At 62.3% G+C, this 23,619-nt stretch overlaps 1 protein-coding gene across 5 annotated transcripts in view; it reads left to right on the top strand.

The window, feature by feature from the left end:
• The first annotated feature begins 67 nt into the window (after positions 1-67).
• Positions 68-23,619, top strand: part of OPLAH (5-oxoprolinase, ATP-hydrolysing) — a 75,016-nt gene continuing 51,464 nt past the window's right edge. Inside the window, exons 1-9 of one of the 5 annotated variants that reach the window (XM_090138256.1) lie at positions 68-1,654; positions 8,127-8,315; positions 10,733-10,847; positions 12,820-12,859; positions 12,900-13,023; positions 15,996-16,148; positions 18,470-18,635; positions 20,535-20,673; positions 22,338-22,405. In XM_090138256.1, the coding sequence (XP_089994382.1) occupies positions 1,484-1,654; positions 8,127-8,315; positions 10,733-10,847; positions 12,820-12,859; positions 12,900-13,023; positions 15,996-16,148; positions 18,470-18,635; positions 20,535-20,673; positions 22,338-22,405 (1,165 nt within the window). In that variant the 5' untranslated portion in view covers positions 68-1,483. Of the gene's footprint in view, positions 1,655-1,997; positions 2,179-8,126; positions 8,316-10,732; positions 10,848-12,782; positions 12,860-12,899; positions 13,024-15,995; positions 16,192-18,469; positions 18,636-20,534; positions 20,674-22,337; positions 22,406-23,619 lie in introns of those variants that run through there. The other 4 variants (XM_090138255.1, XM_090138257.1, XM_090138258.1 and 1 more) reach the window with 4 other exon arrangements.

Below are 23,619 nucleotides of genomic sequence, written 5' to 3'. Positions count from 1 at the left end.
GGCGTGCCCCGCGTCGATCCTGGCGCCGCCATCGCGATCCCAGCGTGCCCCGCTCTCGGCTCCGCCCCCCCGGCCACCGCCCCCCGCCGAGGCCCCGCCCACGGACGACTTTGGGGTCGGAGCGGGACGGGGGTGGAGGACGGAACCGCGCGGGCCGAACCGACTCCGACCGGGCCGAACCGGGCCGGACTGGGCCAAACTCCATTGGGCTGAACCAGGCCGAGGTGGGCCGAGCCCACCGGGCCGAACCGGGCCGAACCGGGTCAAACTGACCCGGGCTGAATCACAGCAGGCCGAACCCGGCCCAGCCAAACAGAACCGAACTGGGTCCGACTGAACCAGGACAAATCGAACCGGGCCGAACCCAACCAGGCCAGACCCCACCGGGCTGCACCGCTCCAAATCGGACCGAGCCCAACCGAACCGAACCGCTCCAATCCAGGCCGAGCTGATCCGGCCCAGTCCAACCCAGCCTGAACCGAACCGAACCGCTCCAACCCAGTCCGACAGAACCGACCCCGTCCAACCCAGCCTGAACCGAACCGAACCGAGCCACTCCAACCCAGATGGAACTGAATTGAACCAGGCCAACCCAGATCGAACCGAACCAACCCGGACTGAACCGAACCGACCCGGTCCAACCCAAGCAGAAAAGAACCGCTCCAACGCAGTGCAACAGAACCGACCCAATCCAACCCAGCTTGAACCGAACCGAACCACTCCAACCCAAGCAGAACCAACCCAAGCCAATCCAACCCAGACCCGTTCAACCCGGGTTGAATGGACCCGGGCAGAACCAACCCAGACTGAACCGAACCGACCCAGTCCAATCCAGGCAGAACCAACCCAACCCAGTCGGAACCAACCCAGTCAGACCCGACCCAGTCCAACCCAGGCAGAACCAACCAAGACTGAACCGATCCGACCCACTCCAACCCAGACTGAACCGAACCAACCCAAGTCAGAACCTGGGACAGAACCAGTCAGAACCAACTCAGTCGGAACCGATCCTCTCCAATCCAGACTGGACCAACCCAACCCAAAGCAGAACCAACCCAGACTGAACCGATCCGATCCACTCCAACCCAGCCTGAACCAACCCAACCCAGTCGGAACCAACCCAGTTGGACCTGACCCACTCCAACCCAGACTGAACCGAACCAACCCAAGGCAGAACCTGGGACGGAACCAGTCAGAACCAACTCAGTCATTCAGTTGGAACTGACCCAGTCCAACCCAGACTGAACCAAACCAACCCAGATAGAACCAACTCAGTCGGAACCGACCCACTCCAACCCATTCAGAACCGAACCAACTCCATCAGAACCGACCCACTCCAACCCATTTGGAACCGAACCAACTCAGTCGGAACCGACCCAGTCCAACCCGGGCTGATCCAACCCAAGGCAGAACCAACCCATCCCGAACCGCCCCGACCCACTCCGGCCCATTCGGAACCGACGCGAGGCTCCCAGCTCCGGCCATGTCGGCCCCGCACGGCGCCGGGTTCCAGTTCGCCATTGACCGGGGCGGGACGTTCACCGACGTCTTCGCGCGCTGCCCCGACGGCCGGGTCAGGGTCCTCAAACTGCTCTCCGAAGACCCCAAATACGACGACGCGCCCACCGAGGGCATCCGGAGGGTGCTGCGTGAGGTGGGGGCCTGAAACCCACCCCCCAAAACAGCCCCAGTTCCGTGGGACCCCGATGGGGCCCCCTATGGGACCTCCACCATGGGACCCCCCCAGTGGGACCCCCAGCACCCCATGGAGCCCCTATAGGAACACAAGGAGCGTCCTCTATGGGACCCTCCTATGGGACCCCCAGTGGGACCCCCAGCACCCCATGGAGCCCCTATAGGAACACAAGGAGCGTCCTCTATGGGACCCTCCTATGGGACCCCCAGTGGGACCCCCAGCACCCCATGGAGTCCTCCATAGGAACACCAGGAGTGTTCTCTATGGGACCCCCAGTGGGACCCCCCCCAACGGGACTCCCCCTATGTGACCCCCATCACCCCATGGAGCCCCTACAGAAACACCAGGAGTGTCATCTATGAGATCCTCCTATGGGACCCCCTATGGGACCCCCAATGGGACTCCCCCCAAGGGACCCCCTATGGGACCCCTTATGGGAGCCCTGTGCACCCACCGAGGGCATCCGGAGGGTGCTGCGTGAGGTGGGGACCCGAAACCCACCCCCCAAAACAGCCCCAGTTCTGTGGGACCCCCCCCCAATGGGACTCCCCCTATGGGACCCCTCAACACCTCACAGAGCCCCTATAGGAACACCAGGAGTGTTCTCTATGGGATCCCCTATAGGACCCCCAATGGGACCCCCAGTGGACCCCCTAACAGCCCATGGAGCCCCCATAGGAACACAAGGAGCGTCTTCTATGGGACCCTCCTATGGGACCCCTCCCCCATGGAACCCCATATGTGACCCCCAGCACCCTATGGAGCCCCCATAGGAACACCAGGAGTGCTGTTGGTCCCCCCCATGGGACCCCCAATGGGACCCCCCCCAATGGGACCCCCTATGCACCCACTGAGGGCATCCGGAGGCTGCTGTATGAGGTGGGGGCCCGAACCCCCCCCCCAAAAAAAAAACCCACCCCCAGTTCCATGGGACCCCCATGGGATCTCAATGGGACCTCAAACCCCCCCAAATTCCGTGGGACCCCCAATGGGACCCCCCCCCCATGGAACCCCCCAGCACCCCATGGAGCCCCCTATGGGAACGCCAGGAGTGTCCTCTGTGGGACCCCCCCCCATGGGACCCCCGTGGGACCGCCGAGGGCATCCAGGGGGTGCTGTGTGAGGTGGGGGCCCAAAATTGCCACCCCAAACACCCCCAGTTCCGTGAAGCCCCCTGATGGGACTCCCTATGGGACCCCCTATGGGACCCCCCTATGGGACTCCTCCATGGGACCCCCTATGGGACCCCCCTATGGGACCCCCTATGGGACCCCACCCAGACCCATGGAGCCCCCTATAGGAACACCAGGAGTGTTCTCTATGGGACCCCTTTTCACCCATAGGACCCCTTTGGGACCCCCCCATGGGACCCCCTATGGAACTTCCCCATCGGACCCCCCTAAGAGACCCCTCCCCCATGGGATTCCTATGGGAACCCCCCTATGGGACCCCCATAAGAGACCCCCCCCCACACATGGGAACCCACCCCCATGCGACCCCCCCCCCATAGGACCCCTATGTGACCCGCCCCCCACGGACCTCCCCCAAGAGACTCTTTCACCCATGGGACCCCCATGGGACCCCCCCATAGGACCCCCTATGGAACTTCCCCATCGGACCCCCCCTAAGAGACCCCTCTCCCCATGGGATTCCTATGGGAACCCCCCCCTATGGGACCCCCATAAGAGACCCCTTCCCCTACCCCTCCCACATGGGAACCCACCTCCATGCGGCCCCTCCCCCAATAGGACCCCTATGGGACCCTCCCCCCCCTACGGGCCCCCCCAAGAGACTCTTTCACCCATGGGACCCCCATGGAACCCCCCCATAGGACCCCCCTACGGGACCTCCCCATTGGGACCCCCCCTAAGAGACCCCTCTCCCCATGGGATTCCTATGGGGACCCCCTATTGAACCCCCATAAGAGACCCCCACCCACCCCCCACGGGACCCCCCTGAGACTCCCCCATAGGACCCCTATGTGACCCCTCCCCTGGCCTCCCCCCTGGACCCCCCCCAAGAGACTCTTTCACCCATGGGACCCCCATGGGAACCCCCATGGGACCCCCCTACGGGACCTCTGCACTGGGACCCCCCTAGGAGACCCCTCCCCCCATGGGATTCCTATGGGAACCCCCCCTATGGGACCCCCATAAGAGACCCCCCTCCCCCCCCCATGGGAACCCACCCCCATGCGACCCCTTCCTATAGGACCCCTATGTGCCCCCCCCACTCAAGGAACCCCCCCAAGAGACTCTTTCACCCATGGGACCCCTTTGGGACCCCCCATGGGACCCCCTATTGGACTTCCCAATTAGGACCCCCCCTAAGAGACCCCTCCCCCATGGGATTCCTATGGGAACCCCCCTATTGAACCCCCATAAGAGACCCCCACCCACCCCCCACGGGACCTCCCTGAGACTCCCCCATAGGACCGCTGTGTGACCCCCCCCCCTCCCGGACCCTCGCCAAAAGACTCTTTCACCCATGGGACCCCCATGGGAACCCCCATAGGACCCCCCCATAGGACCCCCCATAGGACCCCCCTAGGGGACCTCTGCATTGGGACCCCCCCTAAGAGACCCCTCCCCCCATGGGATTCCTATGGGAACCCCCCCTTGGGCCCCCCCCCACATCCCCCTCCCCCCATCCCCGCCCCCATAAGACCCCTATGGGAGCCCCCTTTGGGACCCCTTTTGGGGTGCCCCCTAAGAGACCCCTCCGCCATGGGATCCCTACGGGAACCCCCCCATGGGACCCCCTTGAGACCCCCCTCATGGGACCCCCCTATGGGACCTCCCCATTGGGACCCCCCCTAAGAGACCCCCTCCCCCATGGGATTCCTATGGGAACCCCCCTATGGGACCCCCATAAGAGACCCCCCCCCCCACCCCCCCCCATGGGAACCCACCCCCATGCGACCCCCCCCCATAGGACCCCTATGGGACCCCCCCCCACGGACCCCCCCCAAGAGACTCTTTCAGCCATGGGACCCCTTTGGGACCCCCCATGGGGCCCCCCCAAGAGACCCCATGGGACTCCTATGGGAACCCCCTATTGGACCCCATAAGAGACCCCGACCCCCCACGGGACCCCCCTGAGACCCCCCCCCATGCACACCCCCTAATGGACCCCCCCCCCCCCATGTTCTTCATATGGGACCCCCCTCATGGGGCCCCCCTGAAGCCCTCCCCCATTCCACCCCCTCCCCATGGGGCCAAGCTCTGCTATGGGGCCAAGTTTCCTCTATGGGGCCGAGCTATCCCTATGGGGCCAAGTTTTTTTTATAGGGCCAGGCTGTCTCTATGGGGCCAAGCCGTTTCTATGGGGCCAAGTTTTCTCTATGGGGCTGAGCTGTCCTTATGGGGCCAAGCCGTTTCTATGGGGACGAGCTGTCTCTATGGGGCCAAGTTTTTTTATAGGGTGAAGCTCTTTTTATGGGGCCAAGTTTTCCCTATGGGGCCAAGTTTTCCCTATGGGGCCAAGTTTTCTCTATGGGGCCGAGCTGTTCCTATGGGGCCAAGCTGTCTCTATGGGGCCAGGCTGTTTCTGTGGGGCCAAGTTTTTCCCTATGGGGCCAAACTGTCTGTATGGGGCCAAGTTTTCTCTATGGGGCTGAGCTGTACTTATGGGGCTGAGCTGTTTCTATGGGGCTAATTTTTCTCTATGGGACTGAGCTTTTTTTTATAGGGCGAAGGTGTTTCCATGGGGCTGAGTTGTTTCTATGGGGCTGAGTTGTTCCTATGGGGCCAAGCTGTCGCTATGGGGCCAATTTTTCTCTATGGGGCCAAGCTGTTTCAACGGGGCCAGGCTGTCTCTATGGGGCCGGGCTGTTTCTGTGGGGCCAAGTTTTTCCCTATGGGGCCGAGCTGTCCCTATGGGGCCAAGTTTTCTCTATGGGGCCAAGCTGTCTCAATGGGGCCAATTTTTCTCTATGGGGCTGAACTGTCTCTATGGGGCAGAGTTTTCCCTATGGAGCCAAGCTGTTTCAATGGGGGCAAGCTTTCTTTATGGGGTTGAGCATTTTCTATAGGGCTGAGTTTTCTCTGTGGGGCTGAGCTGTCTCTATGGGGCCAGGTTTTTTTCTCTATGGGGCCGAGCTGTCCCTATGGGGCCAAGTTTTCTCTATGGGGCTGAGCTGTCCCTATGGGGCCAAGCTGTCTCTATGGGGCCAATTTTTCTCTATGGGGCCAAGCTGTCTCTATGGGGCAGAGTTTTCCCTATGGAGCCAAGCTGTTTCAATGGGGGCAAGCTTTCTTTATGGGGCTACACTTTTTCTATAGGGCTGAGTTTTCTCTGTGGGGCCGAGCTGCCTCTATGGGGCCAGGTTTTCCCTATGGGGCCGGGCTGTCTCTATGGGGCCAAGTTTTCCCTGTGGGGCTGAGCTGTCCTTATGGGGCCAAGCTGTTTCTATGGGGCCAAGTTTTCTCTTTGGGTCCGAGCTGTCTCTATGGGGCAAATTTTTCTCTATGGGGCTAAACTGTCTTTATGGGGTCAAGTTTTCCTTATGGGGCCAAGTTTTCCCTATGGAGCCAAGCTGTTTCTATGGGGGCAAACTTTCTTTATGGGGCTGCGCTTTTTCTATAGGGCTGAGTTTTCTCTGTGGGGCCGAGCTGCCTCTGTGGGGCCAGATTTTCCCTATGGGGCCGAGCTGTCTCTATGGGGCCAAGTTTTCTTTATGGGGTCGTGCTGAGTCTATGGGGCTAGGCTGTTTCTACGGGGCCGGGCTGTCTCTATGGGGCCCAGTTTTCCCTATGGAGCTGAGCTGTCCTTATGGGGCCAAGCCGTTTCTATGGGGTCGAGTTGTCTCTATGGGGCCAAGTTTTTTTTATAGGGCGAAGCTGTTTCTATGGGGCTGAGTTTTCCCTATGGGGCCAAGCTGTTTTGATGGGTGAAGTTTTCTTTATGGGGTCCAGCTGTTTCTATGGGGCCAAGTTTTCTCTATAGGGTCAAACTGTCTCTATGGGGCTGAGCTGTGTCTATGGGGCCAAGTGTTTGCTATGGGTTCGAGCTCTCTTGTATGGGATCAAACTGTACCTATGGGTTCCAGCTTCCCCTATGGGGCTGAGCTGTCCCTATGGGGCTGAGGTTTCTTTATGGGTTCAAGTCCTGTTCCTGTAGGGCCAAAGTGTTTCTATGAGACCAAGTCTTGTCCCTATGGGGCTGAGTCCTGTTCCTATGGGGCTGAGCAGTCCCTATGGGGCTGAGTCCTCCCCTATGGGGCTGAGTGCTCCCCTATGGGTCCCAGCTTTCCCTATGGGTCTCATTTTTCCCTACGGGTCCCAGCTTTTCCTATGGGGCTGAATCCTCCCTATGGGTCCCAGCTGTCCCTATGGGGCTGAATCTTTCCCAATGGATCCCAGCTTTCCCTATAGGGCTGAGTCCTTCCCTGTGGGGCTGAGTGCTCCCCTATGGGTCCCAGCTTTCCCTATGGGGTTGAATCCTTCCCTATGGGGCTGAGTCCTTCCCTATGGGTTCCATCTTTCCCTATGGGTCCCAGCTGTCCCTATGGGTCTGAATCCTCCCCTATGGGTCCCAGCTTTCCCTATGAGTCTGAATCTTTCTGTATGGTGCAGAGTCCTTCCCTATGGGGCTGAGTCCTTCCCTGTGGGGCTGAGTGCTCCCCTATGGGTCCCAGCTGTCCCTATGGGGCTGATTCCTCCCCTATGGGGCTGAATCTTTCCCGATGGATCCCAGCTATTCCTATGGGGCTGAATCCTCACCTATGGGTCCCAGCTGTCCCTATGGGGCTGAGTGCTCCCCTATGGGGCTGGGTGCTCGCTATGGGGCTGGGTGCTCCCTGTGGGGCTGAGCTGAGCGCGTGCCCACAGAGCGGGGTGGCGGTGCCGGATCGTGGCCTGCTGGACTCCAGCCTGGTGCAGTGGATCCGGATGGGGCTGAGTGCTCTGCTATGGGGCTGAATGCTCCGCTATGGGGCTGAGTGCTCTGCTATGGGGCTGAATGCTCCGCTATGGGGCTGAGTGCTCTGCTATGGGGCTGAATGCTCTGCTATGGGGCTGAGTGCTCCCTATGGGTCCCAGCTGTCCCTATGGGGCTGAGTCCTTTCCTATGGGGCTGAATCTTTCCCTATGGGTCCCAGCTATTCCTATGGGGCTGAATCCTCACCTGTGGGTCCCAGCTTTCCCTATGGGGCTGAATCTTTCCCTATGGGTCCCAGCTGTCCCTATGGGGCTGAGTGCTCCGCTATGGGGCTGGGTGCTCTGCAATGGGGCTGAGTGCTCCGCTATGGGTCCCAGCTTTCCCTATGGGTCCCAGCTGTCCCTATGGGGCTGAATCTTTCCCGATGGATCCCAGCTATTCCTATGGGGCTGAATCCTCACCTATGGGTCCCAGCTTTCCCTATGGGGCTGAGTGCTCCGCTATGGGGCTGGGTGCTCCCTGTGGGGCTGAGCTGAGCGCGTGCCCACAGAGCGGGGTGGCGGTGCCGGATCGCGGCCCGCTGGACTCCAGCCTGGTGCAGTGGATCCGGATGGGCACCACGGTGGCCACCAACGCGCTGCTGCAGCGCCGGGGGGAGCGCACCGTGCTGCTGGTCACGCGCGGCTTCCATGACCTGCTGCACATCGGCACCCAGGCCAGGCCCGACATCTTCGACCTGGTGAGGGGCCGCGGGGTCAGGGGTCGGGGGTCAGAGGTCACGGGGCTGGGGAAGGCCGGTGGGGTTGGGGGAGGTGGGCAAGGGGTTAGAATTTAGGGGATGAGAGGGAAGGGGTGTGGGGGAGGGGGCAGGGGGTCAAGGGGCACGGGGCGGGGGGTCGGGGGTCAAAGGTCATGGGGTCAGGGAAAGGGTTTAGGGGTCAGATGTCATGGGGCTGGGGAAGGCTGGTGGGGGCGCGGGGTGGTGGGCATGGGGTTGGAGGTTAGAGGGTAATGAGGAGGGGGTGTTGGGGAGAGGGGAATGGGGTCAAGGGGCTGGGGGTCGGGGTCAAAGGTCGTGGGGTGGGGGAAAAGGGTTCAGGGGTCAGAGGTCACAGGGCTGGGGAAGGTGGGTGGGGTTGGGGGTGGGGGGAGGTGGGCAAGGGGTTAGAATTTAGGGGATAAGAGGGAAGGGGAGTGGGGGAGGGGGCAGGGGGTCAAGGGGCACGGGGCGGGGGGTCGGGTTCAAAGGTCGTGGGGTGGGGGAAAAGGGTTGGGGGTCAGAGGTCACGGGGCTGGGGAAGGCCAGTGGGGGCACGGGGGTGGGCATGGGGTCAGAGGTTAGGGGGTAACGAGGAGGGGGTGTGGGGGAGGGGGGAATGGGGTCAAGGGGCTGGGGGTCGGGGTCAAAGGTCGTGGGGTCAGGAAAAAGGGTTGGGGGTCAGAGGTCACAGGGCTGGGGAAGGTGGGTGGGGGTGGGGGGAGGTGGGCATGGGGTTAGAATTTAGGGGATAAGAGGGAAGGGGTGTGGGGTAGGGGGCAGGGGGGAATGAGGTCAAGGGGCATGGGGCTGGGGGTCAGAGGTCAAAGGTCATGGGGTCGGGGTAAAGGGTTTGGGGGTCAAAGGTCGCAGGTTTGGGGAAGGCCGGTGGGGGTGGGGGGTGGTGGGCATGGGGTCAGAGGTTAGGGGGTAACAGGGAGGGGTGTGGGGAGGGGGCAGGGGGGCGTGGGGTCAAGGGGCTAGGGGTCGGGGGTCAAAGGTCGTGGGGTCGGGAAAAAGGGTTGGGGGTCAAAGGTCACAGGGCTGGGGAAGATGGGTGGGGTTGGGGGTGGGGGGAGGTTGGAATGCAGTCAGAGGTTAGGAAGCAAGGGGGTGGGGGAGGGGGCACGGAGAAGGGGGGCAAGGGGGCATGGGGTCAAGGGGCACCGAGCTGGGGGTCGGGGGTCAAAGGTCGTGGGGTGGGGGAAAAGGGTCGGGGGTATTGGGGTCAAGGATCAAGGGGTGTGGGGATGTGGGGCACGGGGTCAGGGGAAGGAGGCACGGGGTGGGGGAGTGGGCTGGGGGAAGGGGTCAGGGGTGTGGGGGGAGGTGTGGGGTCAAAGGTCAGTCAGGGGGAAGGGGGCTGGGGGTCAAAGGTCAGGGGGGAGGTGTCGTGGGGGTGGGGGCTGGGGGAATGGGGAAGGGGTCCGGGGGTGGGGGGGATTTGGGTGTGGGGTCAAAGGTCAGGGGGTTGCGGAAGAGGTCAGGGGTCGGGGTGGGAAAACGGGCTGGGGGTGGGCATGGGGGTGGATTGGGGTTAAGGGGTCAGGAGGGGGAGGTGGGCATGGGGTCAAAGGTCAAATGACCCCCCAGCCCAGTGTCTGCCCCTCACCCCAAAACCCGCTGTGTCCCCCCTGGTGCCCCCCCCATTACCCTCCCATAATTCGGTGCCCCCCAGGAGCTGTCAATGCCCCCCCCCGTGTTGACTCCCCCCTCCCACAACTTGCTGCCCCCCCCCAGTAGGTGTTGCTGCCCCCCCCCCATAACACAGACCCCCACCCAGGAGGTGTCGATGCCCCCCCTTCCATTTTGCCTCCCCCCCCATAACTCGGTGCCCCCCCCCATAACGTTGTCCCCCCCCCGGAGGTGCCACTGCCCCCCCCCATAACTCGGTGACCCCCCCAAGAGGTGCCGATGCCCCCCCCATAATGCAGTCCCCCCCAGGAGCTGTTGATGCCCCCCCCCCACGTTGCCCCCCCCCCCATAACACAGCCCCCCCTCGGAGGTGTTGCTGCCCCCCCTCATAACTCGGTGCCCCCCCCAGGAGGTGTTGATGCCGCCCCCCCCCTCATAACTCGGTGCCCCCCCTTATAATGCAGCTCCCCCCCTCCCCCCCAGGAGGTGTCTCTGCCCCCCCCCCATAACTTGGTGCCCCTCTCAGGAAGTATTGATGACCCCCCCCACCCATGTTGCCCCCCCCCCCCATAACTCAGTGCCGCCCCCTCCCCATAACTCGGTGCCCCCCCCAGGAGGTGTCACTGCCCCCCCCCCCAATAACTCGGTGCCCCCCCCCCCAGGAGGTGTTGATGCCCCCTCCCCCCCATTTTGCCCCCCCCCCCAATAACTCGGTGCCCCCCAGGAGGTGTCTCTGCCCCCCCCAATAACTCGGTGCCCCCCAGGAGGTGTCGATGCCCCCCCCGCTGTACGAGGCGGTCATTGAAGTCGACGAGCGGCTCATCCCGGTGCAGCCGCGCTGCCGCCTGCCGGGAACCGAGCGGATGGAGCGGATCCGCGGTGCGGGGCGTGGGGTGGGGGGGGCGTGGGGTGGGGGGGTTATGGGGTGGGAGGAGTTATGGGGTGGGATATGGGGTGGGGGGGTTATGGGGTGGGCTATGGGGTGGGAGGAGTTATGGGGTGGGAGGAGTTATGGGGTGGGCTATGGGGTGGGAGGAGTTATGGGGTGGGCTATGGGGTGGGGAATGGGGTGGGGGGGTTATGGGGTGGGATATGGGGTGGGGGGTTATGGGGTGGGGTGTGGGGTGGGCTATGGGGTGGATTATGGGGTGGGCTATGGGGTGGGGGGGACATGGGGTGGGGGGATTATGGGGTGGGCTATGGGATGGGGGGCTTATGAGGTGGGGTATGGGGTGGGCTATGGGGTGGGGGGATTATGGGGTGGGCTATGGGGTGGGAGGAGTTATGGGGTGGGCTATGGGGTGGGGAATGGGGTGGGGGGGTTATGGGGTGGGATATGGGGTGGGGCGTGGGGTGGGCTATGGGGTGGGGGGGGTATGGGGTGGGCTATGGGGTGGGGGGATATGGGGTGTTGGGGATATGGGGTTGGGGGGGTTATGGCGTAGGGGGAAATGGGGCGGGTTATGGGGTGGGCTATGGGGTGGGGGGGTATGGGGTGGGGGGTTATGGGGTGGGGGGTTATGGGGTGGGGTATGGGGTGGGGAGGGCATGGGGTGGGGGGATTATGGGGTGGGTTATGGGGTAGGGGGGAATGGGGAGGATACGGGGTGGGCTATGGGGTGGGGGGGGTATGGGGTGGGTTATGGGGTGGGGGGATTTGGGCTGGGGGGGATATGGGGTTAGGGGGGGTTATGGCATAGGAGGGAATGGGGGGGATATGGGGTGGGGTATGGGGTGGGTTGTGGGGTGGGGGGGTCATGGGGTGGGGGGGGTATGGGGTGGGTTATGGGGTGGGAGTATATGGGGTGGGGGGGATATGGGGTGGGTTATGGAGTTGGGGGGGTTATGGGGTGACTTATGGGGTGGGGGGGAATGGGGTGGGAGGGTATATGGATGGGGGGATATGGGGTGGGTTATGGGGTTGGGGGATATGGGATTGGGGGGGTTATGGGGTGGGGTATGGGGTGGGGGGGGATATGCAGTGGGTTATGGGGCTGGGGGGGTTATGGGGGGATGTGGGGAGGTTATGGGATTTGGGGGGGGAGTTGGGTTTGGGTTATGGGGCTGGGGGTGTATGGGGTGGGGAGTTATGGGGCTGGGGGCGGTTGTGATATGGGGTTGGGAGGTTGGGATTTGGGGTGGGGTGTGGGGTTGGGGGGAGTGTGGGAAGGGGGCTTATGGGGTTATGGGGTGGGGGGGGGTTTGTGGGGTTGGGGGGGGGGATGAGGGGCTGGGGGCTGAGGGGAGTTGTGGGGTTTTGGGGGGGTTATGGGGTGGGGTGTGGGATGTGGGGGGATGTGGGGCTGGGGGTCATTTGGGGTCAGGGCCCGTTGGGTCCTGGCAGGTCGCAGTAAGGACACTGTGGGGTCAGGTTGGGGTCGGGGCTTTTGGGGTCCTGGCAGGTCGCAGCGGTTTTCAGAGCTTGTTGGGTCCTGGAAGGTCACAGCCGGGTTCAGGGCCCATTGGGTCCTGGCAGGACACTGTGGGGATGCTGTAGGATCAGGTTGGGGTCAGGGCTCCTTGAGTCCTGGCAGGTTGAAGCAGAGTTTATGTCTGGTTGGGTCCTGGCAGGTCACAGCAGGGTTGCTGATGCCTATTGGGGTCCTGGCAGGTCACAGCTGGGTTGCTGATGCCTGTTTGGGTCCTGGCAGGTCACAGCAGGGTTGCTGATGCCTGTTTGGGTCCTGGCAGGTCACAGCAGGGTTGCTGATGCCTGTTTGGGTCCTGGCAGGTCACAGCAGGGTTGCTGATGCCTGTTTGGGTCCTGGCAGGTCACAGCAGGGTTGCTGATGCCTATTTGGGTCCTGGCAGGTCACAACAGTGTTGATGATGCCTGGTTGGGTCCTGGCAGGTCACAGCAGGGTTGCTGATGCCTGGTTGGGTCCTGGCAGGTCACAGTAGTGTTGATGATGCCTGGTTGGGTCCTGGCAGGTCGCAGTGGGGACGAGGTGTTGGTGCAGAAGCCCCCCGACCTGGAGGCGCTGCGGGTGGAGCTGCAGCGGGTTTGGGATCAGGGCGTGCGCAGCGTCGCCGTTCTGCTGCTGCACTCCTACACGTCAGTGCTGCCCCACAACCTGACCCCCAAGTGGGACCCCCAGCCCCGACCCCTAACTAACTGTGACCCCAAACCCCGACCCCAAACCCAACCCTGACCCCTAACTGTGACCTCCGGCCGTGACCCCTAAGTGTGACCCCAAACCCCAACCCCAACTCCAACACTGACCCCTATCCTTGACCTCCAACCGTGACCCCCAAGTGTGACCCCCAGCCCCGACCCCTAACTGTGATCTCCAGCCGTGACCCCTAAATGTGACCCCAAGCCCCGACCCCTAAGTGTGACCTCCAAACATGACTCCTAAATGTGACCCCAAACCCTGACCCCAAACCCAACCACGACTCCTATCTTGTGACCCCTAGCCTTGACCCCTAAGTGTGACCCCAAATCCCGACCCTTAACTGTAACCTGCAATCATGACCCCTAAGTGTGACCCACAATCGTGACCCCCAACTATGACCCCTAAGTGTGACCCCAAACCCCGACCCCAACTCCAACCCTGATCCCTAACTGTGATCTCCAACTGTGACCCCTAAGTGTGACCCACAATTGTGACCCCCAACTGTGACCCCTAACTGTGACCTCCAGCCGTGACCCCTAACTGTGACCCCAAACCCCAACCCATAACTGTGAGCTCAAACCGTGACCCCTAAGTGTGACCCCAAGCCCCGAGCTCTAACTATGATGTCCAACCGTGACCCCCAAGTGTGACCCTAAATCCCGACCCCTAACTGTGATCTCCAGTCATGACCCCTAAGTGTGACCCACAATTGTGACCCCCAACTGTGACCCCTAAGTGTGACCCCAAACCCTGACCCAAACCCCAACCCTGACCCCTAACCCTGACCTCCAACCGTGATCCCCTAACCCTGACCCCTAAGTGTGTCCTCCAGCCGTGACCCCTAACTGTGACCCCAAGCCCCGACCCCAACCCTGACCCCTATCCGTGACCTCCAACCGTGACCCCAAACCCCAACCCCTAATTGTGACCTCCAGCTGTGACCCCCAAGTGTGACCCTAAATCCCGACCCCTAACTGTGATCTCCAACTGTGACCCCTAAGTGTGACCCACAATTGTGAACCCCAACTGTGACCCCTGTGACCCCAACCCCGACCCCAACCCCAACCCTGACCCCTATCCATGATCTCCAACTGTGACCCCCAAGTGTGACCCCCAGCCCTGACCCCTAACTGTGACTTCCAACTGTGATCCCTAAGTGTGAGCCACAATTGTGACCCCCAACTATGACCCCTGAATGTGACCCCAAACCCCGACCCCAACCCTGACCCCCATCCGTGACCTCCAACCGTGACCCCCAAGTGTGACCCTAAATCCCGACCCCTAACTGTGATCTCCACTCATGACCCCTAAGTGTGACCCACAATTGTGACCCCCAACTGTGACCCCTATCCGTGACCTCCAACCATGACCCCTAAGTGTGACCCCAAACCCTGACCCCTAAGTGTGTCCTCCAGCCGTGACTCCTAACTGTGACCCTGACCCCAACCCCAACCCTGACCCCTATCCATGACTCCAACCGTGACCCCCAAGTGTGACCCCAAACCCTGACCCCTAACTGTGATCTCCAAACATGACTCCTAAATGTGACCCCAAACCCTGACCCCAAACCCAACCGTGACCCCTAAGTTTTACCCCAGACCCTGACCCCAAACCAACTGTGACCTCCAACTGTGACCCCTAAGTGTGACCCTAAATCCCAACCCCTAAGTGTGACCGCCAGCCCTGACCCCAAACCCAACCACAACCCAATCCCAACCTTGACCCCAATCCCAACCCCAACCCCAATCCCAACCTTGACCCCAATCCCAACTGCAACCCAACCCCAACCATGACTCCAATCCCAACCCCAATCCCAACCTTGACCCCAATCCGAACCATGACCGCAACCCCCAACCCCAATCCCAATCATGACCCCGATCCCAACCCCAACCCCAATCCCAACCATGACCCCAACCCCAACTTCAACCCAACCCCAACCACAACCATGACCCCAACCCCAGCAATGACCCCAACCCCGACCTCAACCCCAACCCCAATGCAACCCCAGCAATGACCCCGATCCCAACCACGGTCCCAACAAAGACCCCAACCCCAATCTTAACCCAACCCCAACCCCCCTTTACCCCCTGCGCCCCCTTTACCCCCTCCCCCATTTACCCCCTGCCCCCCATCTACCCCCTGCCCTTTACCCCCTCCCCCCCTTTGCCCCCTGCCCCCCTTTACCCCCTCCCCCATTTACCCCCTGCCCATTGCCCCCCCTTTACCCCCTGACCCCTTTACCCCCTGCCCTTTACCCCCTCCCCTCCTTCACCCCCTGCCCCCCATTTACCCCCTGCCCCCCTATACCCCGTCCCCTATTTACCCCCTGCCCCCCTTTGCCCCCTGTTTACCCGTTTACCCCCTGCCCCCCATTTACCCCCTGCCCTTCACCCCCTGCCCCCCCTTTACTCCCTCCCCCAATTTACCCCCTGCCCTTTGCCCCCCCTTCACCCCCTGCCCCCATTTACCCCCTGCCCTTTGCCCCCCCCGTTTACCCACTGTCCCCCCATCTACCCACTGCCCCCCCTTCACCCCCTGCCCCCCATTGACCCCCTCCCCCCCTTCACCCCCTGCTCCCTATTTACCCCTTGCCCTTTTCCCCCTGCCCCCCCACTTCCCCCTGCCCTTTGCCCCGTGCCCCCCATTTACCCTCCATTTACCCCTGCCCTTTGCCCCCTGCCTCCCTTTACCCCTCCCCCCCTTTACCCCCAGCCCCCTCTTTACTCCCTCCCCCCATTTCCCCCTGCCCCCTATTTACCCCCTCCCCCCCTTTACCCCCTCCCCCCATTTACCCCCTGCCCTTTACCCCCCCTTTACCCCTTGCCCCCCCTTTCCCCGCCCCCCCTGTACCCCCTGCCCTTCGCCCCCTGCCCCCCATGCCCCCTTTACGCCGCTCCCCGCTGTCCCGCAGCTGCCCGTCGCACGAGGCGCTGGTTGGCTCGCTGGCGGAGTCGCTGGGCTTCTCGCACGTGTCGCTGTCGTCGTCGCTGTCGGCGATGGCGCGCGCGGTGCCGCGGGGGATGACGGCCTGCGCCGACGCCTACCTGAGCCCCAGCCTGCGCGGGTACCTGCGCGGCTTCCGCAAGGGCTTCAGCGACGGGCTCGAGGTGGGGGGGGTCCAAAATGGGGGGGGGTCCTGCATGGCTTCTGCAAGGGGTTCGGCGAGGGGCTGCAGGTGGGGGGGGTCTGAGATGGGGGGTCTCAATACAGTGGGGGGGTCCCAATATAGTGGGGGGGTCTCAATACAGTGTGGGGGGGGGGGTCCTGCATGGGTTCTGCAAGGGGTTCAGCAATGGGCTTAAGGTGGGGGGGGTCTGAGATGGAGGGTCTCAATATAGTGGGGGGGTCCCAATATAGTGGGGGGGTCTCAATATAGTGGGGGGGTCTTGCATGGCTTCTGCAAGGGGTTCAGCATTGGGCTCAAGGTGGGGGTTTCCAAAATGGGGGGGGGTCTGAGATGGGGGGGTCTCAACATAGTGTGGGGATCCTGCGCGGCTTCCGGGGGGCTTCAGCGATGGGCTCAGGGTGGGGGGGTCTCAAGTGGGGGGGTCCAATGTGGTGGGGGGTGGTCATGGATGGGTTCTGCAAGGGGTTCAGTGATGGGCTGCAGGTGGGGGGGTCCGAAATGGGGGGGGGTCTGAAGTGGGAGGGGGGTCCTGCGTGGCTTCTGCAAGAGGTTCAGCAATGGCCTACAGGTGGGGGAGGCAAAATTGGGGGGGGGTCCAAAATGGCACAGGCTTCCCAATATGGCGGGGGGGTGGGGGTCTCAATATGGTGGGGGAGCAGATCCCAGTATGGCGGATCCCAACCCCTATGGGACCCCAACCTCAATGGACCCCAACCCCACAGGACCCCCAACCCCAATGGGATCCCAACCCCAATGGGACCCCCGTCCCCACTCAGACCCCAACCCCAATGGGACCCCAAACCCTACAGGACCCCCTCCCCACTGTGACCCCCAACCCCCATGGGACCCCAACCTCTATGGGACCCCCAACCCCTATGAGACCCCCAACCTCAATGGGACCCCAACCCAATGGGACTCCATCCTCTATGGGACCCCCAACCCTATGGGACCCCAACCCCAATGGGACTCCGAACCACAATGGGACCCCAACCTCAATGGGACCCCAACCCCAATGAGACCCCAACCCCAATGGACCCCAACCCCAGTGGGACTCCCAACCTCAATGGGATCCCAACCCACATGGAACCCCAACCTCTATAGGACTCCCAACCCTAATGGGACCCCAACCCCAATGGGACCCCAACCCCTATGGGATCCCAATCCCTCTGTGGCCCCCAGTCCCTATGGGCCCTCCAACCCCTTTGGGACTCCAACCCTGATGGGACCCCCAACCCCACAGGACCCCCAACCCCAGTGTGACCCCCAACCCCATGGATCCCCCATCCCCATGAGACCCCAAACCCTATGAGTCCCCGGTCCCTTTGGGGTCCCCCATCCCCATAGAATCCCTGACCCCACTGCAACCCCCAACCCCAATGGGACCCCCAATTTCTATAAGATCTCCAACCCTAATGGGATTCCAAGTCCTATGGGGCCCCCAACCCCCATGAAATCCCCAATCCCAATGGGACCCCAACCCCTATGGGACCCCCAACCTCAATGGGACCCCAACCCCAATGGACCCCAACCCCAATTGGACTCCCAACCCCAATGGGACCCCAACCTCAATGGACCCCAACCCCACAGGACCCCCAACCCCAATGGGATCCCAACCCCAATGGGACTCCATCCTCTATGGGACCCCAACCCTTATGGGATCCCAACCCCTATGGGACCCCCAACCCTATGGGACCCCAGCCCCAATGGGACTCCGAACCACAATGGGACCCCAACCCCAATGGGACCCCAACCCCAATGGGACTCCCAACCCCAATGGGACCCCAACCTCAATGGGACCCCAACCCCTATGGGACCCTTAGCCTGTATGAGACCCCCAACCCCCCAGGACCCCCATCCTCAATGGGATCCCAACCCCAATGGGCCCCCAACCCCTATGGACCCCCAACCCCCAGGACCCCAACCCTCTTGTTTCCCGCAGGCTGTCCTGGTGCTGTTCATGCGCTCAGATGGGGGGCTGACCCCCATGGCGCAGTTCAGTGGGACCCCCAACCCCAATACAATGGGTCCCCAACCCGTATGGGACCCCAGTTTCTATAGGACCCCCAACCCCCATGGGACTCCAACCTCTATGGGATCCCCAACCCCTATGAGACCCCCAGCCCCAATGGGACCCCAACCCCTATGGGACCCTTAGCCTGTATGAGACCCCCAACCCCACTGTGACCTTCAACCCCAATGGGCCCCCAACCCCTATGGACCCCCAGCCCCCAGGACCCCAACCCTCTTGTTTCCCGCAGGCCGTCCCGGTGCTGTTCATGCGCTCGGATGGGGGGCTGACCCCCATGGCGCAGTTCAGTGGGGCGCGAGCGGTGCTTTCGGGGCCGGCGGGCGGCGTGGTGGGGTACAGCAGGACAGCTTTTAGGGCTGAGGACCCCCGGCCCGTCATCGGCTTCGATATGGGGGGTGAGATCTGGGGGAGGGGAAGGGGGTGGGGGGATGAGGGATGTGGGGCTGGGGGGGTGAGGATGGAGGGTGTGGGGCTGGGGGATATGGGGTGTGGGGATTTGGGTTGGGGCTGGGGAATTGGGGTGTGGGGATTTGGGGTTGGGGCTGGGGGATGTGGGGGTTTGGGGTTGGGGATGTGGGGCACGGGGGGTGAAAATGTGGGGCTGGGACACGGGGATGGGGAGTCTGGGGTTTGGGGATGGGGGATGTGGGGCTGGGGAGGTGCGGATGGGGGTTGGGGTGTAGGGGTGGGAATGGGGGGGTGGGGGGTGTGCGGATTTGGGATTGGGGCTGGGGGATATGGGGTGTGGGGGTTTGGGGTTGGGGGTGTGGGAATGGGGGGATATGGGGTTGCGGGGGGTATGGGGTGTGGGGGATGGGGGGCTGGGGGGTGAGGATGGGGGTTGGGGTGTAGGGGTAGGAATGGGGGGGTGGGGGGAAGGGGGTGTGGGGCTGGGGGATATGGGGTGTGGGGATGTGGGGTTGGGGGTGTGGGGATGAGGTTATGGGATTTGGGGGAATGGGAGGACGGGGGATATGGGGTTTGGGGGTATGGGGTGAGGGGATGGGGGATGTGGGGCTGGGGGGTGAAGATGGGGGGTTGGGGTGTGAATGGGGGAATGGGGGGAAGGGGGTGGGGGGTGTGGGGATTTGGGGTTGGGGATGGGGGGTTGAAAATGTGGGGCTGGGACATGGGGATGGGGGGTATGGGGTTTGGGGGAATGGGAGGATGGGGGGTATGGGGTTTGGGGTTATGGGGCTTGGGGATGGGGGATGTGGGGCTGGGGGTGTGAGGATTGGGGGGGTGGGGTATCGGGTCTCTATGGGGCACTGTTGGGCACTGTAGGGTTCTATAGGGTTCTGTAGGGTTCTCTAGGATTCTGTAGGGCTCTGTAGGGCTCTATAGGGCGCTGTGGGTCCGTAGGAACGTCCACAAATGTCAGCCGCTTTGCGGGGCTCTGTGGGGCTCTATGAGGTGCTGTGGGTCTCTATAAGGCTCTATGGGGTTCTGTAGCGCTCTATAGGGCTCTGTGGGGCTCTATAGGGCTCCATAGGGCGCTGTGGGTCTGTAGGAACGTCCACGGACGTGAGCTGCTTTGCGGGGCTCTGTTGGGCTCTATGGGGTGCTGTGGGTCTCTATAGGGCTCTATAGGGCTCTATGGGGCTCTGTAGGGCTCTGTAGGGCTCTATAGGGCTCTATACGGTCATGTGGGGCTCTATGGGGCTCTGTAGGGCTCTGTAGGGCTCTATAGGGCTCTATACGGTCATGTGGGGCTCTATGGGGCTCTGTAGGGCTCTATAGGGCTCTATAGGGTGCTGTGGGTCTGTAGGAACGTCCACGGATGTGAGCTGCTTTGTGGGGCTCTATGGGGTGCTATGGGTCTCTATAGCGCTCTATGGGGTTCTGTAGGGCTCTGTAGGGCTCTGTAGGGTTTTATAAGGCGCTGTGGGTCTGTAGGAACGTCCATGGATGTGAGCCGCTTTGCGGGGCTCTGTGGGGCTCTATGGGGTGCTATGGGTCTCTGTGGGGCTCTGTGGGGCTCTGTAGGGCTCTATAGGGTGCTGTGGGTCCGTAGGAACATCCACGGACGTGAGCCGCTTTGTGGGGCTCTGTGGGGCGCTATGGGGTGCTATGGGTCTCTGTAGGGCTCTATAGGGCTCTGTATGTGGGTCTGTAGGAACGTCCACGGACGTGAGCCGCTTTGCGGGGCTCTATGGGGCTCTATGGGGTGCTGTGGGGCTCTATGGGGCTCTGTGGGGTTCTGTAGGGCTCTGTAGGGCTCTGTAGGGCTCTGTAGGGCTCTGTAGGGCTCTATGGGGCTCTGTAGGGCTCCATAGGGCGCTGTGGGTCTGTAGGAACGTCCACGGACGTGAGCCGCTTTGCGGGGCGCTTTGAACACGTCTACGACGGCGTCACCGCGGGCGTCAGCATCCAAACCCCGCAGCTCAACATCCAGACCGTGGCCGCAGGGGGGGGGTCCCGGCTCTTCTACCGGTGCGGGGCGCCGGGGGCTGCGGCGCAGGCGGGTGGGGTGGGGGTGGGAGTGGGGTTGGGATTGGGGGCAGAATGGGGTGGGGGTGTGATTGGGACTGGGGGCAGAATGGGGTGGGGTTGGGGTTGGGAATGGGATTGGGGCCACAATGGGGTGGGGTTGGGATTAGGGGACAGAACGGGATGGGATTGGGATTGGGGAACAATGGGGTGGGATTGGGATTGGGATTGGGGTCACAATGGCGTGGCATTGGGATTGGGGGCACAGTGGGGTGGGGTTGGGATTGGGGGCACAATGGGGTTGGGGTCACAATGGGGTGGCATTGGGATTGGGATTGGGGGCAGAATGGGGTGGGATTGGGATTGGGGGCAGAATGGCGTGGGATTGGGATTGGGATTGGGGGGTTCTGGCTGTTCTACCAGTATGGGGGGTATTGGGGTTGGGGTGGGATTGGGGTGGGATTGGGGAGGGGGTGGGGGGAATTGGGATTGGGATTGAGGTTGGGATTGGGATTAGAATGGGATGCGGTGAGATTGGGATTAGGGGGGGGCTGCCTGTTCTATCAGTTTGGGGTTGGGATTGGGAGATTAGGATTGGGATTGGATTGGGATTGGGTGGGATTGGGATTATAATGGGGTGGGACTGGAGTTGCGATGGGATTGGGGTTGGAGTTGGGATTGGGAATGGGGTTGGAGTTGGGATGGGATTGGGATTGGAGTTGGGATGGGATTGGGATTGGGATTGGGATTGGGATTGAGGTGGGGGTGGGATTGATTGAGTGGGGATGGGTGGAAATGAGCTGAGCAATGGGGTGGGGTGGGATGTGTGGGGTGGGAAGTAGGGTGAGATGTGGGGTGGGGATGTATGGGGTGAGGGTGGAATCTATGGGGTGATGGTGGGATGAATGGGGTGGGGATGGGAATGGGTTCTGTGGGGTCGGGAGAGGTGGGGTGAGATGGGTGGGATGGAGATGGGATCTATAGGGTAGGATCTATGGGGTGGGGCTGGGATCTATGGGGTGGAATGTGGGATCTATGGGGCAGGCTCTGGGCTCTATGGGGCAGAACTGGTATCTATGGGACAGGGCTGGGCTCTGTGGGGCAGGGCTGGGATCTATGGGGCAGGGCTGGGCTCTATGGGGCAGGCTGTGGGCTCTATGGGGCAGAACTGGGATCTATGGGGCAGGCTGTGGGCTCTATGGGGCAGGGCTGGGCTCTATGGGGCAGGCTGTGGGCTCTATGGGGCAGAGCTGGGCTCTATGGGGCCGGCTGTGGGCTCTATGGGGCAGGGCTGGGCTCTATGGGGCAGGCTGTAGGCAGGCTGTGGGCTCTATAGGGCAGAACTGGGATCTATGGGGCAGGCTGTGAGCTCTATGGGGCAGGGCCAGGCTCTATGGGGCAGGCTGTGGGGCAGGCTGTGGGCTCTATAGGGCAGAACTGGGATCTATGGGGCAGGCTGTGGGGCAGGCTGTGGGCTCTATGGGGCAGGGCTGGGCTCTATGGGGCAGGCTGTGGGCTCTATGGGGCCGGCTGTGGGCTCTATAGGGCAGAACTGGGATCTATGGGGCAGGCTGTGGGGCAGGCTGTGGGCTCTATGGGGCAGAGCTGGGATCTATGGGGCAGGCTGTGGGGCAGGATGTCACTGCTGTCCCCCCCGCGCCCCCCAGTTCCGGTCTGTTTGTGGTGGGCCCCGAGTCGGCGGGCGCGGACCCCGGCCCCGCGTGTTACCGCAAAGGTCAGCGCTGCCATGGGGCGCTCCTGCCCCATAACCCCAAAACCCCATCACCCCAAAACCCCATCACCCCATAACCTGGTAATCCCACAACCCCACACCCCCATATCCCCATCACCCCATCAACCCGTAACCTCGTAATCCCACAACGCCGTTACTACGTAACCTCGTTATCCCATTACCCCATAACCCCAAACCCCAAAATCCTATCACCCCATACCCCCATATCCCCACAACCCCATAACCCACCTGTATCCCATATCCCCATATCCTCATACCCCCAGAACCCCAGAACCCCAGAACCTCCAGAACCCCACAGCCCCACAACCCCATGACCCCATGCAACCCCACAACCCCATAACCCCACCATACCCCATACCTCCCATATCCCCATATCCCCACCATCCCATATCCCCATACCCCCCGTAACCCCATAACCCCATGTCCCCATAACCCCATAACCCCATACACCCCCCACAACCCCATAGCCCCATACAACCCCACAACCCCATACACACCCCATACCCCCACACCCCATAGCCCCATAACCCCATACAATCCCACAATCCCATAACCCCACAACCCCAAACCCCATAACCCCACACCCCCACAACCCCGTAACCCCATAACCCCATACAACTCCATAACCCCATACCCATAACCCCATACAACCCCACAACCCCACAACCCCATAACTCCACAACCCCATACAACTCCACAACCCCACACCCCCACCACCCCACAACCCCACACCCCCACCACCCCACAACCCCCATCACCCCACAACCCCACCACCCCACACCCCCACAACCCCATCACCCCACACCCCCACAACCCCATACACCCTCCACAACCCCACACCCCACCACCCCACACAACCCCACAACCCCATACAACCCCATCACCCCACAACCCCATCACCCCATCATACCCCACAACCCCACACCCCCACACCCCCACAACCCCATACAACCCCATCACCCCACAACCCCATAACCCCATCATACCCTACAACCCCACAACCCCATCACCCCACACCCCCACAACCCCACAACCCCATACAACCCCATAACCCCACAACCCCATCACCCCACACAACCCCACAACCCCATACAACCCCATCACCCCACAACCCCATAACCCCATCATACCCCATCACCCCACACCCCCACACCCCCACCACCCCACAACCCCCCACAACCTGATCACCCGATCAC

This window comes from Phasianus colchicus, chromosome 3 (genome assembly GCF_987193195.1).
Source record: "Phasianus colchicus chromosome 3, bPhaCol1.hap1.1, whole genome shotgun sequence".
Taxonomy (NCBI): Eukaryota; Metazoa; Chordata; class Aves; order Galliformes; family Phasianidae; genus Phasianus; species Phasianus colchicus.
Note: the sequence above shows the minus strand (reverse complement) of the source record. Positions and strands in the feature narration are given on the sequence as shown.